General features: G+C 45.5%; 1 protein-coding gene across 3 annotated transcripts in view; it reads right to left on the minus strand.

The window, feature by feature from the left end:
- Positions 1-8,742: 8,742 nt before the first annotated feature.
- The window catches only part of ARHGAP6 (Rho GTPase activating protein 6), a gene marked incomplete at its 5' end in the record, with an annotated part of 507,844 nt that continues 502,032 nt past the window's right edge, over positions 8,743-14,554 (minus strand). For all 3 annotated transcript variants that reach the window (XM_081080924.1, XM_081080923.1, XM_081080925.1), the window contains 2 exons: positions 8,743-10,812; positions 13,951-14,031. In XM_081080924.1, the coding sequence (XP_080937050.1) occupies positions 10,037-10,812; positions 13,951-14,031 (857 nt within the window). In that variant the 3' untranslated portion in view covers positions 8,743-10,036. The remainder of the gene's footprint in view (positions 10,813-13,950; positions 14,032-14,554) is intronic.

Below are 14,554 nucleotides of genomic sequence, written 5' to 3' on the forward strand. Positions count from 1 at the left end.
TAGGGAGACGATGCTACAGCTGTCCTGCGAGAGGCAGCCACCTTCTCATCCGCTAAGCACTGATGGCGAACCTTCTGAGCTCGGCGTGTCAGCATATGGAAAAACCCTAACTTAACTCTGGTGCCGGGTCACATATAGAAACTTTTTTATCTTTGCAACCATAGTAAAACAAAGACTTATATTTTTGCTATTTATTTTACATATTTAAATGCCATTTAACAAAGAAAAATCAACCAAAAAAATGAGTTCGCGTGTCACCTCTGACATGCGTGTCATAGGTTCACCATGACTGCGCTAATGACATCCTTACAGGCGCACCTCGGAGGTCCTGCGGGCTTGGTTCCCCACCACTGCAGTCACTGAGAATCGCAAAGTGATAGGGAGAGGGTCTTGCTTTCAATTTGGAAAAAAGTGCAAAACCTGTGGAGCGCAATAAAGCAAATGGCGAGAAAGCGAGGTATGCCTGTACTAAGGAGAAGAATTACTATTGGCATTTTTATAAGCACAGGATAAGGCATTAGAAACACATTGTAACTAGAAACAAAACTTGAGCCTTAGGCAGGCACCCCTTTTATAGGGCAACTGCATTCCTTGAGAAAAACCACCTCTAAAACTGTCAAGCAAACCTGATCAGATCAGCAGTTTCTACCCCCAGCACTCCTGGGAAAGGCCAGCCTCCCAGCTTTCACAGCTGCTTGTGTCTAGATCAGTGGTCGGCAAACTCATTAGCCAACAGAGCCAAATATCGACAGTACAACGATTGAAATTTCTTTGGAGAGCCACATTTTTTGAACTTAAACTATATAGCTAGGTACATTGTTATTAACTTCATTAGGGTGCTCCTAAGGCTTAGGAAGAGCCACACTCAAGGGGCCAAAGAGCCGCGTGTGACTCGAGCCGCAGTTTGCCGACCACGGGTCTAGATGACACGTGAGCATATTCAGGGATCAATACTTCTCTGATCCCATAGGAGGTTTCATTTATAACTGGAAATTCATTTTGGACCTTCTCCAGGCCTGAAACTCAGCCTGTTGTCTACAGAAACAGCACTATTCGGAATCATCAAACTAGCGTACGTTGGGCAAAGTATTAACAAATGGGGTGGGGGATTGAACTGGGATTGTATATAGGGTGTCCCCCCAAAATGTATCCACTTACTGAATAATTATACAGGCAGTGTTTATTAACCTACATTTCATTTTCAAAACAGCTGCCAGCTGTTACAGTGCATATACATTTTGTGGGATACCCTGTATTAATATGGGGTATTCCTAGTAACACCTACCTAAAATCTATTCATAGATGGTCATGTCCCCTGGATCATCATGGGCCTGCAAAGGGCAACAGGTGCCCCTACCTCAGTCTTAGCTCAGTCAGTGAATGAAAGGGTGAGTAAGTGCTACGATTCCGACAGCCTCATGATCATCCCGGGTGGGCAGTTCTTGTATTTCTGAATATACAGCTACCAGTTTCTGCACTGTCACCAATATGTTCGGTCCTCTACCAGAGTGACTTTTCCCTCGCCAGCGTGAAAAGATGCACATTGCATGCCTGGCCTCTGCAGTGACTGGCTCATTTGTGTCTTCATAGGCTGAAAGCCATGGGTGGCGATCAAGAATGCTATCCTGCTGTAACCGGTTTGGCTCAGTGGATAGAGCGTCGGCCTGCAGACTCAAGGGTCCCAGGTTCGATTCCAGCCAAGGGCATGTACCTTGGTTGCGGGCACATCCCCAGTAGTGGGTGTGCAGGAGGCAGCTGATCGATGTTTCCCTCTCATTGATGTTTCTAACTCTCTATCTCTCTCCCTTCCTCTCTGTAAAAAATCAATAAAATATATTTTTTTAAAAAAAGAATGCTATCCTCACCCTAGCTGGTTTGGCTCAGTGGATAGAGTGTCAGCCTGCAGACTGAAGGGTCCCTGTTCAATTCCGGTCAAGGGCACATACCTCGGTTGCAGGCTCGATCCCTAGCTCTGGTCGGGGCTCCTGCAAGAGGCAGCCACTCAGTGTCAATGTGTCTCTCTCACATTGATGTTTCTCTCTCTGTCTCTCCCCCTCCCTTCCACTCTCTAAAAATCAATGGAAAGATATCCTTGGGTGAGGATTAGGGAAAAAAAAAAGAATGCTTATCCTTGAAAAGAGACCTGCACCCCCATGTTTATTGCAGCATTATTCACAATAGCCAAGATGTGGAAGCAACCTAAGTGTCCACTGATAGATGAACGGATAAAGAAAATGTGGCCCTAACCGGTTTGGCTCAGTGGATAGAGCGTCAGCCTGCTGACTGAAGGGTCCCAGGTTCGATTCCGGTCAAGGGCATGGACCTTGGTTGCGGGCACATCCCCAGAAGGGGGCGTGCAGGAGGCAGCTGATCGATGTTTCTCTCTCATCGATGTTTCTGGCTCTCTATCCTTCTCCCTTCCTCTCTAAAAAAAAAAAAAATCAATAAAATATTTTTTAAAAAAGTGCAACTCTCTCATTATAAGACAAACATGTGATAGGAGTATAACATACAGCATGGTAGTTATAGTTAAAAACACTATTGCATACTTGGCAGTTGCTAAGAGTAGATCTTAAGAGTTAGCACAGAAAAGAAACAATGTTGTAACAACTTGTGATCGTTTCACAGGATACAAATAGTGAATCGTTGCGTGTTACACCTGAAACTAATATACTGTCAATTATACCTCAATGGGCCTCAGCTTTCCCGGCTGGACCAAGAGGAATACAGCAGACTGTTGCAGTCTGTTTGGGCTGCTACGCCAAAATACCATCAACCAGGCGGCATATAAACAACAGAAAGGTAACCTCACCGTCCTGGAGCCTGGGAAGTCCAAGGTCAAGGTGCGGGCAGAGCAAGTGACTTGTAAGGAGGGCCAGCTTCTAGGTCCGAAGCCAACCATCTATCTTCCTGCTCTTCTCCTGATGGGAAGGGGAGGGACCAATAAGGGCCTTTTTCATAAGAGCTCCGCCCGTGGCCGAATCACCTTCCAAAGGCCCCGCCTCCTAATACCATCACATTGCCTGCCGGGTAGATTTCAACAGGAATTAGGCCGGGGAGACAGACATTCAGACCATAGCTTGTTTGTTTATATTTTTATTATCGATTTAAGAGAGGAAAGGAAACATCAATAATGAGAGAGAATCACTGATCAGCTGCCTCCTGAACGTGTCCCCACAACAGGAGGAACTGTATGAAAGGGTCGCGGCATTAGGAAGGTTGAGAACCACTGCTTTAGCGGCAGAATGTTTTTTCTTTAACCAGCACGAGGCAATCATGGTTAACAGAGCATGACTAATATTTCCCATAACCATAGCTAGTCCCCAATATTCTATTTTTGCCCCTAACACTTGGACCCCTTTGTTAGGCCGGGGTTTCAGATCTGGAGGTGGTGGCTAGGGTAATGGCAGATGGGATTGGGGACGTGTGCTGATTCTCTGCATTAGCTCAGGGATTTTGGACAATCACAGGTCTGCAAGCCTCACTTTCCGCAAGTTATCCTAAAGGTTCCTTTCACAGCAAAGGTCTAAGTTTCAGGTGGCCTCTATCCCTCAGGTTAGGATGGACTGGGTTATGTCATGTTTTAGGCTGAGACTTTAAAAAAACATATATTTTTATTGATTTCAGAGAGGAAGGGAGAGGGAGGGAGAGATAGAAACATCGATGACCGGCTGCCTCCTGCACACCCCCACACTGGGGATCAAGCCAGCAACCCGGGCATGTGCCCTTGACCAGAATCAAACTCAAAACCTTTCAGTCCACAGGCTGAGGCTCTATCCACTGAGCCAAACCGGTTAGGGCAGGAGTGACCATTTCTTAACTGAGGAACCCTGAAAGGCAGACCTGGATTTGTCTTCTCTGCACTTGTAACTCCAGAGCCCAGCACTGAAACCCCTGGTAAATGTTGGTTAGATGGATGAGTGGATGAATCCATCAACCGATCCCTTCCTCTAGGCCAGTGGTCGGCAAACTCATTAGTCAACAGAGCCAAATATCAACAGTACAACGATTGAAATTTCTTTGGAGAGCCACATTTTTTAAACTTAAACTGTATAGGTAGGTACAATGTTATTCACTTCATTCGGGTCCTCCTAAGGCTTAGGAAGAGCCACACTCAAGGGGCCAAAGAGCCGCATGTGGCTCGCGAGCCGCAGTTTGCCGACCACGGGTCTAGGGCAGTGGTTCTCAACCTTCTGGCCCTTTAACTACAGTTCCTCATGTTGTGACCCAACCATAAAATGATTTTTGTTGCTACTTCATCACTGTCATGTTGCTACTGTGATGAATCGTCATGGAAATTTCTGATCTGCAGGATGGTCTTCGGTGACCCCTGTGAAAGGGTCGTTCGACCGCCAAAGGGGTGGCGACCCACAGGTTGAGAACCGCTGGCCTAGGGAAGTTAGTGGTGGCTGTTGTAGCTGGTTGAAATAAAGGAAAACCTGAAGACAATGCTAGACTATAATTAAGTGCAATTAATGCTAATGAATAGATATGTAAATGGTATTATTTCTAAGAACTCAGCTAGGAAAGTTCTATTGCTAAATCACACCCATGTCTCACCCCATGGCTTTGCTGTCCAGAACTCCCAGAAATCAGACTTACTCTGGCCTTTCTTACTTTCAGCCTCTGTTTCTCTTTCTCAGCAGGAAGCAGGCCGGGGCCAGAGCCTCCCAGTGCTCCAGCGAAGCTGTGATCCTCCCAGGGACAGGACCCCCCCCCCCACACACACACACACCCCAGGGCAGGTCCAGCGGAGTCCCTTTCTTTCATGAGAGAGACAGGCTCCTAGGGCTTTATTTATTTGGCTCCGAATTGTCCGGATGGCAGGCTGGCACAGTTGCATGGCCGCTGCCAAATCCTGGTTCTGCTACTCTTGAAACCTTTGTGCCCTCTGCAAAATGAGGATGGCCATGGGGCTTAAAATATATATATATTATTGATTTTTTTACAGAGAGGAAGGGAGAGGGATAGTTAGAAACCTTGATGAGAAACACCAATCAGCTGCCTCTTGCACGCCCCTTCTAGAGAGCAAGCCTGCAACTGCAGCCAAGGAACATGGTCTTGACGGGCATTGAACGCAGCACCCTTCAGTCCCCAGGCCAACACTCTAGCCCAGCCGTGAGCAAACTACGGCCCGCGGGCGGATCCGGCCCGTTTGAAATGAATAAAACTATTGAAAAAAAAGACCGTACCCTTTTATGTAACGATGTTTACTTTGAATTTATATTAGTTCACACAAACACTCCATCCATGCTTTTGTTCCGGCCCTCCGGTCCAGTTTAAGAACCCATTGTGGCCCTCGAGTCAAAAAGTTTGCCCACCCCTGGCCTAACCATTGAGCCAAACTGGTCAGGGCGCCATGGGCCTTTCATTAATAAACCCGGGATGTCCTGGGCAAACCGGGAGGAGTTGGGCACTCTAGGCCCGTGGTCAGCAAACCGCGGCTTGCGAGCCACATGCGGCTCTTGGCCCCTTGAGTGTGGCTCTTCCACAAAATACCACGTGCGGGCGCGCACGTACAGTGCGAAGTTGACTTAAAACTTTAAGTGAAGTTTATTAAGTTAATTTTAGGGAACGTTGTGGAGGGAAAGAAGATGCAGTGTCGAGGATGGAGAAAGGCATGTGGAGATGGTTTGGACACAGAGAGGATGAACGAAAGGAGATGGACGAAACAAGTGCACAAGACGAGTGTGGATGGGAGAGTTGGAAGGGGTCGACCTCAGCGAACGTCCCTCCATCAGATGGAGGACGTTTTTAGCAAAGGCCAGCTTAGGAGTCCCCTAATGAAGTTAATCACCATGTACCTCCCTATATAGTTTCAGTTTAAAAAATGTGGCTCTCCAAAGAAATTTCAGTTGTTGTACTATTGATATTTGGCTCTGGTGACTAATGAGTTTGCTGGCCACTGCTCTAGGCTGATGTGGACCGAATTGAATTGAGAGAACCTTCTGACCCTCCTGTGACCCCCCCTGGGGCCCTCGGTAGGGGCTGGTGCTGCATGTACGTACCTTGGTGAATTGCAGGCCACGCCAGGCCAGGGGTCCCCACCCCAGAGCCCACTGCCTTCGGCTCAACACCCCCAGGATGCCTTCAGTCGTCTTGATTGCGTGGAGGAATTCCAACCTTCAGTGGAATTTTCCTTTGGTTTCTGCTTTTTTCTCTGGAACATTTGCTGCTGATTTAGTCCTGCTTTCAAATGCGGTCCAGTCCCGATGCCCTGTTTTCATCTCTGTGGGACTCTTCTTCAGTCATTTCCGTTCTCAGCTCGCTTATCAGGCGACACACACCCCAGGCCCGGACTCTGTTCTGCCATCTCCTTCTACTTAATCCCCAGGCTGTTTCTCTGCCAAGCAGATGTGTATTAAAATGTGCATAAGAAGCAAGCTGGGCTTATTTAGAAATGTCCTCCATGTGCACAAACTCCATGGGTATACAAGTTTTTTTCTATATAAAAAAGACACAATAAACGTATGGTAATAGCTACTTAGGTGGATCAAGACAGTCTTATTTGGCCATTCCTGCCATCACCGGTCAGGCCCCACTGCCAGCGACACAAAAGGAGGGATTGAGGACTCCTAGATGCAGCGCCTCGTAGCGTCTCTTTGCTCACAGGAATGAGGGACTTGAACAGCCTGTTAAATGGTTCGTCCAACCTGAAAGAGCTGAAGTTTTATTTTATTTATTTTTTCTTTTTTTTAATATATTTTATTGATTTTTTACAGAAAGGAAGGGACAGGGATAAAGAGTTAGAAACATCGATGAGAGAGAAACATCGATCAGCTGCCTCCTGCACGCCCCCTACTGGGGATGTGCCCGCAACCAAGGTACATGCCCTTGACCGGAATCGAACCTGGGACCCCTCAGTCCGCAGGCCGATGCTCTATCCACTGAGCCAAACCGGTGCTGGCTTATTTTTTCTTATCAGGTATTAAATCATCTACAAGGTGCAAGAAATGACTTCAGTTTCCACTCAGGTCCTTGCGTCTCGTGTGTGTGCTTTAAAACAGCTTATTTTTCATGGGATAAAGGCAGCTACGAACTAGCTGTCACTTACTAAGCGAAAGATATGGCCACCACTGCCCTACCCGGTTTGGCTCAGTGGATAGAGCGTTCGGCCTGTGGACTGAAGGGTCCTGGGTTCGATTCCGGTCAGGGGCATGTACCTTGGTTGCAGGCACATCCCCAGTAGGGGCGTGTGCAGGAGGCAGCTGATCAATGTTTCTCTCTCATCGATGTTTCTAACTCTCTATCCCTCTCCCTTCCTCTCTGTAAAAAATCAATAAAATATATTAAAAAAAAAAAAAAAAGATATGGCCACTGGGCCGAAACCATACAAAGAGAAAGGGAAGTAAATAGTCTTCATTACGCATGCACGCATGCACACAATTGAATTATTGATAAATATTCTGAGCCCTGTTTTCTGGATTGGCTATTTTAGATCTGACTATCAACAGACGAACAGACATTTGTGACCTTTTGTGACGCAGACACCCTTGGTGCCATTTGGTCTGGAAATTTTCAAAAACAGTACTATTAGGGCAAGAACCTGGCAGGAAGAGGACCCCGTATATCAGGCAGTCCCGTCTAGAATGGAGGGAAAGAACTGGCCACATCATTGTCAAATTCAAAGCCAAGAAAACACAGGGTCAGCAGGAGTAGGACAGGATGAGAGGAAGTGCCACAGAAGAGCAACCTGCAATGCATAAGCAAGCAGTGTTTGCTCTCGGTCTTGTTGACAACGTTTGGCTGCCTGTGGGTGGCCAGGAAGAGCAGGAGGCCGGCAGCCAAGTTCTTCGGGCCTGCGTCCCAGCCAGCGGCGGAGGTGCCGGACCGGGGGCTCAGCCTGAAGACAGCATAGTCATTCCCCAGGAAAGAAAATGAGATACCGCTTCTGGACTTCATTACAATCCTGAAACAAATTAAGCATCTAGCAGCGATGGCGAACCTTTTGAGCTCGGCGTGTCAGCATTTTGAAAAACCCTAACTTAACTCTGGTGCCGTGTCACATATAGAAATGTTTTGATCTTTGCAACCATAGTAAACAAAGACATATTTTTGATACTTATTTTATATATTTAAATGCTATTTAACAAAGAAAAATCAACCAAAAAACTGAGTTCGCGTGTCACCTCTGACACGCATGTCATAGGTTCGCCATCACTGTCTAAGGCCCATAGGAGATGGAACTTACAGGGATCTTGCTGGTTAATACTTGTCGAGAAGGTAAGAAACCCGAGTTCCCATCCTGTAGCAAACCACATCCTCATTGACAACTGAATTTCAATTGTGTGACAATCAATTTCACTTGAAACAAATAATTATAAATTTCGAAGTATATCAGTGTCACTGGTTAATGTCCCTAAGCCATCATACTTACTAGCTCCTTAGCTCTATATGTATAGTACTGGCATTTTAAAATATATTTTATTGATTTTTTACAGAGAGGAAGGGAGAGGGATAGAGAGTTAGAAACATCGATGAGAGAGAAACATCGATCAGCTGCCTCCTGCACCCCCCCCCCCCCCACTGGGGATGTGCCCGCAACCACAGTGCATGCCCTTGACCGGAATCGAACCTGGGACCCTTCAGTCCGCAGGCCAACGCTCTATCCGCTGAGCCAAACTGGTCAGGGCAGTATTGGCATCTTTAATACATTTGTACTTGTGGAGTGTGGGGTGTATGTATGGAATAGGACGTGAGTTCATTCATTGAATTTAACACCCAGAACAAAGCCTTCACTTAACTTTTTATTACTCATGGCACAAGACAGAATTTTAACAAACACCACTGAAAATGTCATTGGCAACATGAAAGTTAAGAGTAGCATGTTTTATAAAAAAAAAAATCATTTTTCTATGATACACATTATGAAGTGAAAAAAAAATCTCATAAAATACTGAAGCGAATCGCCACCTGCTGGTCAAAAATAGTTTTGCAGTTGAAAAACTTCAAAGGTAACTACACAGAATGAAGTACGGAAGGAGCATTTTACAATACACACAAAATTACTGAAGAAAACATTTCCTCAGCCTTTGGTACAATGTAAATACGAAGCTGTAGTCTTTTTCCCAATATTATTTACTTTTAAAGCATTGCATATAATTTGGTTAATACTGATTATGGGGCAAAAGGAAAAACCATGTTCTCTAATTTGAATACTCTAATCACTTTATAGTCGGATTCCAGTTTGTAGTTTTGAAAAGTACATAAAAGTTACACATTATAAATATATATTATATGTGGTCTATATGAAATTGAATTTGACCTAAAATGGGAAGGATGATTTCTTAATTATTCTTTCTTTGTTAGGCACGGCCTTTCTCCTGTTTGATAAACTGAATCCTTTCTAAACAGATTCCAAAAATATATTCCATAACATATCAAATCTAATATTTCCTTAAAATATATTCCATATGAAAAAGCATTCAGTGGCTATATTTTTTGTATCTCTCTACTATATAAAAATATGGCTTCTCATACTCTCTTGTACTTTGTTTTGTTAGTGTTTCTCTTAGGCATTGAAGGAAGGACTGTTCCTCTTTAAAAGCTATGGCAAAAGCACAGAAACCCGCTTGTGCATATTCTAGAACATTCTATAGAATCTCCTTGCTTAGTATAAGTGAAGTGATTTAAAAAATGTTCCTTTTGTTTTCTGTGAATATATCATATATGATTATCATACATAATCCGTTACAGAATATACAATAGTCAAAACTGAAGACACATAAATACAATGAAGCTATACCAAAGCAAGAGTTTTATCTTAGAGCCAATGTGAGCAGTTTATATATTAGAGACTGCCATCCGTTTATGATTTCGTATTTCCCTAAGGCTGGCTATGCAATAGAATCTTATTATAAATGGTGAGGGTGTTAGTGCTCTCTATCTTTAAGTGAACTGGGTTTCCCTTGTGTTATTTTTTTTGAAGTGTAAAAGAAGAAAAAGTAAGTAAATGTCCAATTGACCAACACCAACTCTTTTCCTTCCGGAGTGGAAGAAGGCTGTTGGGACGTGAGGGCCGAAGCTGGGTGTGGGCTCATACCAGTGTTTCCGGGAGGGCATCGGGGTTGTCTGCGGACAAGAGCTCCCAGATCTGCCACCGGTCTCTCTGCCAATCGAGCCAGCTGGGTTCCTCCAGGCCCTTACTGTTCTGATCGCTGGCGGGACCGGAGCAGGCGCTGCTCAGTTTGGGCTGGGCTGCTGGGCTTCCCTCCTCCCAGGGCGGTCCTGAAGCTTCTTCTGGCCTCTGGCGCCTCCACAGGGGGGACTCTGCGGGCTGGTGGGCCGCAGCTTGCTTCCCGGGCCCGGGATAAGGAGGCGGCGGCCTGCAGTCGGGCCTCGCCCTCTCCCGAGGTCTCTGGTGCAAAGGCTTGGTGCGGCTCGGCAGCCAGGCCACGTTCAGGTCGCTCTCGGCGAGGTCTTCCATGCTGCTCAGAGTCAAATACTGCTCCGACCTGGGCGTGGCCAGCTCCGGCCTGGGCGTGGCCAGCTCCGGCCTGGGCGTGGCCAGCTCCGGCCTGGGCGTGACCAGCTCCGATATGGGCGTGGCCAGCTCCGGCCTGGGCGTGGCCAGCTCCCACCTCCTGCCGCCGCCCTGGATGTGGGGCGTGCTACACACACGGGACACTGGAGGGTGGGCCCGGCACTCCGGGATGGTGGCCGTGGTCTGAGTCCTTCGGATGGCCTGCGGGCCACTGTCCAGTTCTGTGGGGCTCCCCTGCCACCGGGGCCAATGTGAGGACAGGTTCCCTTGAGAAAGGGAGCACGGCCCCGGTCGGAGGGAGCTGCTTTCAAAAATGTCTCCATAGGAACCTGGAAGCCAGAGAGAAGGGCAAGACATGGAATTAGGGTCGAGAATCTCGGTTCAGGTGCCCTGGTGCTTCCTTCCCTGCCAGCTCCGAGGACTGAAAAAGCACAGGGCATTCTCAGGTGCCGCTGGGACCCAGTGGTCGGCAAACTCATTAGCCAACAGAGCCAAATAGCAACAGGACAACAATTGAAATGTCTTTTGAGAGCCAAATTTTTTAAACTTAAACTATATAGGTAGGTACATGGTTATTCACTTAATTGGGGTTCTCCTAAGGCTTAGGAAGAGCCACACTCAAGGGGCCAAAGAGCCGCATGTGGCTCGCGAGCCGCAGTTTGCCGACCACAGCCTGGGCGAAGTAAAAGACTTCCTAGTAAAAAAAAAAAATGACACTTTTTTGTTGTTGTTGTTAATTCTCACCCCAGGATATTTTTCCAATGATTTTTAGGGAGCGGAAGGGAGAGGAAGAGACAGAGAGAAACATCATTGTGAGAGACACAAACTGATTGGTTGCCTCCTGCGCCCACCCTGACCAGGCCCCGGGATCTGCAAACGAGGCATGTGCCCTTGACAGGAATCAAACCCTTTGGTCCGCAGGCCGACGCTCTATCCACTGAACCAAACCAGCTAGGGCTACACTTTTTGATTATGGACACAATTGCTGTAGCAGCTCCAAATATAGATGCCTAGACTCTGACAGGTTAGCTAGCACATGAGATTCAACAGTCCTTGTCGCTAATTGACATTTCAGAAAAGGCCCCCTCAACCTGGCTGGGAACACTTACTTCTCTGCTCCCTTCCTGCTCAGTGCAATTTGCAATCCAGAGGAGACATAAATAATGTTTTCATGTTTCTATCATATCAATAAAAGCTGCAGGAATAAATGAATTGAATCTAAAACACTCATTTGGCCCAGCTGGTGTGGCTCAGTGGTTGGGCATTGACCCAGGAACCAAGAGGTCACGGTTCAATTCACGGTCAGGGCACATCCCTGGGTTGCAGGCTAGATCCCCAGTAGGGGGCATGCAGGAGGTAGCCGATCAATGTTTCTCATCTCATCGATGTTTCTATCTCTCCCCTCCCTCTCCCTTCCTCTTTCTCTAAAAATCAATAAAAAAATATATTTCATAAAAACAGTTTACACACTTAATGCTATAAACTAACATATACTTCATATGGATTAAAGAATTAAGGTAAAAGAATGAAATACTATGAAAGTGAAAGGCATATAGATGACTATCCAATGCTTAGTAAAGATTAATTTTGTAAAAAATTCACAAAAAGAGATACTGATAGACTTAATTATGTGAAACCTAAGAACATTCCAGATATCCAAAGTGAGAAAAAATGCAAGGCATAATATCAGTGGCAAACAACACAGACAAAGGGTTAACATCTTTATTAGAGGAAGAGTTCGTAAGAATCAATTTTTAAAACATTAGCACACATAAATAGCCAATGACATAAATGATAACTCAATGGAGGAAAATTCAGTAAATTAATAGAAAGACCGAAAAATGCTGATGAGAAAGAAATGCAAATGAAAAGAAGACAATGGAATACCCCTCAACCATTATAAGGATGAAATACTGCCATCTGCGATAGCACGGATGGATCCTGAGAGTACCATGTTAAGCGAAATAAGTCCAATGGAAAAGGACAAGAACCACATGATCTCACTCATTTGTGGGATATAAAACAGAAAGCAACAAATAAATAAATGAATGGACACAGACAACAGTATGGTGGTTACCAGAGAGGGTGGGGGGTGAGGGGAGGACGAAGAGAGTAAAGAAGGTGAAATATATGATGACAGAGGGAAACTAAGATTTTGAGTCGTGAACACACAATACAATATGTAGGTGATGTATCCTAGAATTGTATACCTGAGACCTATATAATGTTATTAACCAATGTCACCCCAATACATTTTTAAAAAAAGCAATGCCATTTTGTTTGTTAAGTTGGCAAAAATGCAAAGCCAATGACTTGTCATGCTGATAAGGTTAAAGAGGCACAGACAGGGCGGCCACCTGCAGCTCCCAGAGAACAAACTCACGCGCCCAACAGGGAACATGAAGTGACTGTGTACCTCTCAGATCTGTGATTTGTGATTCACTTTCCTAATCTGAATTTATAACTTTCTTCCCAAAATTTTGTGACCCCAACAATAATTTCAAATGCAAGAATGTACATAAGCCCAGCCAGTGTGTCTCAGGGGTTCAGTGACGATCCATTGACCATGAGGTCACGGTTGAACTCCCGGTCAGGGCCCATGCCCGGGTTGCTGGCTCGATCCCCAGTAGGGGGCGTGCAGGAGGCAGCCGTCCATGATTCTCCCTCTGTAATGTTTCTCTCTCTCTCTCCCTTCCTCTCACTCTAAAAATCAATAAAAACTGGGGCAGGAGCAGGCGGGAGAGGTCAATGGAGGAAACAGACATATGTAAAACTTTCAACAATAAGGAATTTTTAAAAAATTAATAAAAACATTTAAAAAGTGTACATAAAAGGAGTTCCTGACAGCATTAATTTATTGCAAGAACAACAAGAAAATGGAAACAACCCCGTTGTCCAGGCATTGGGTGGTTAGCGATGACTATGCACTCTGAAGTACGCAGTGGCCCTTACCAATAATCATGGAGGACAACCGGGAAATGGAAGTTAAATAATGTAGAGTTGCAGAGACAGAATGATTTTAGCCATGTTTACAAACTCTTGCAAGGGAAATGACATGAAATCTAGTCAGAGATTGACATATTTGGGTGGAAAGGCTAAGGGCAGCTTTATCCTATCCCCCTATTCTCAGCATTTCGCAAATAATTTTTTATATATATTTTATTGATTTTTTACAGAGAGGAAGGGAGAGGGATAGAGAGCTAGAAACATCAATGAGAGAGAAACATCGATCAGCTGCCTCCTGCACATCTCCTACTGGGGATGTGCCCGCAACCCAGGTACATGCCCTTGACCGGAATCGAACCTGGGACCTTTCAGTCCGCAAGCCGACGCTCTATCCACTGAGCCAAACCACTTAGGGCTGCAAATAATTTTTGACAAGCATGTACTATGATAACAAGGCAAAGATGAAAGGACATTCATTTTCAAAGCAAATGCGATAAACATTTTGAAAAATAATACTTCACCTGTCATTCCTGGGTCTTTGGATCCACTCTTCAATGTTGAATGCCAAGTTCCCCAGATATTGAAAGGTTCCTCAGACATATCTAGGAAAAAATGTATTCAAAGGTATGTAATTCACAAGGAAAACCGAGGAGCAAAAATCAATACACCAATCAATGCACATCACTTCTGTGCAAAGTACTGTATTTGAGAGTGTGATGGACACAAAACAGAATACGAGGCAGACCTGCCCTTTTTCAGGCGTATTCCGTTTGGGATTTACAAAAAGGCTCTTTCTATATTATGGTTGTGGTAGACAGAATAAGGGCCCCCCAAAGATGCCTGTGACAGGACCCCAGAACCTGAAAGGATGTTATATTCAAAGGGGACTTTGCAGGCATGATTGTTATGGATCTTGAGATCAGGAGAGGGTCTGGGCTGATCTGGGTGGGCCCAATGTCATCACACGGATCCTTATAAAAGGGAGGCAGGAGAGAAGATGATGTGTTGATGGCTTTAAAGATGGAGGAAAGGGCCAGGAGCCAAAGAATGCAGGCCGCCTTTAGAAGCTGGAGGAGGCAAGGCAGCAGATCTTCCCTGGGGTCCCCAGAAGGAATGCAGCGCTGC

Source organism: Myotis nattereri (genome assembly GCF_964212035.1).
Source record: "Myotis nattereri genome assembly, chromosome: X".
Lineage (NCBI taxonomy): Eukaryota > Metazoa > Chordata > Mammalia > Chiroptera > Vespertilionidae > Myotis > Myotis nattereri.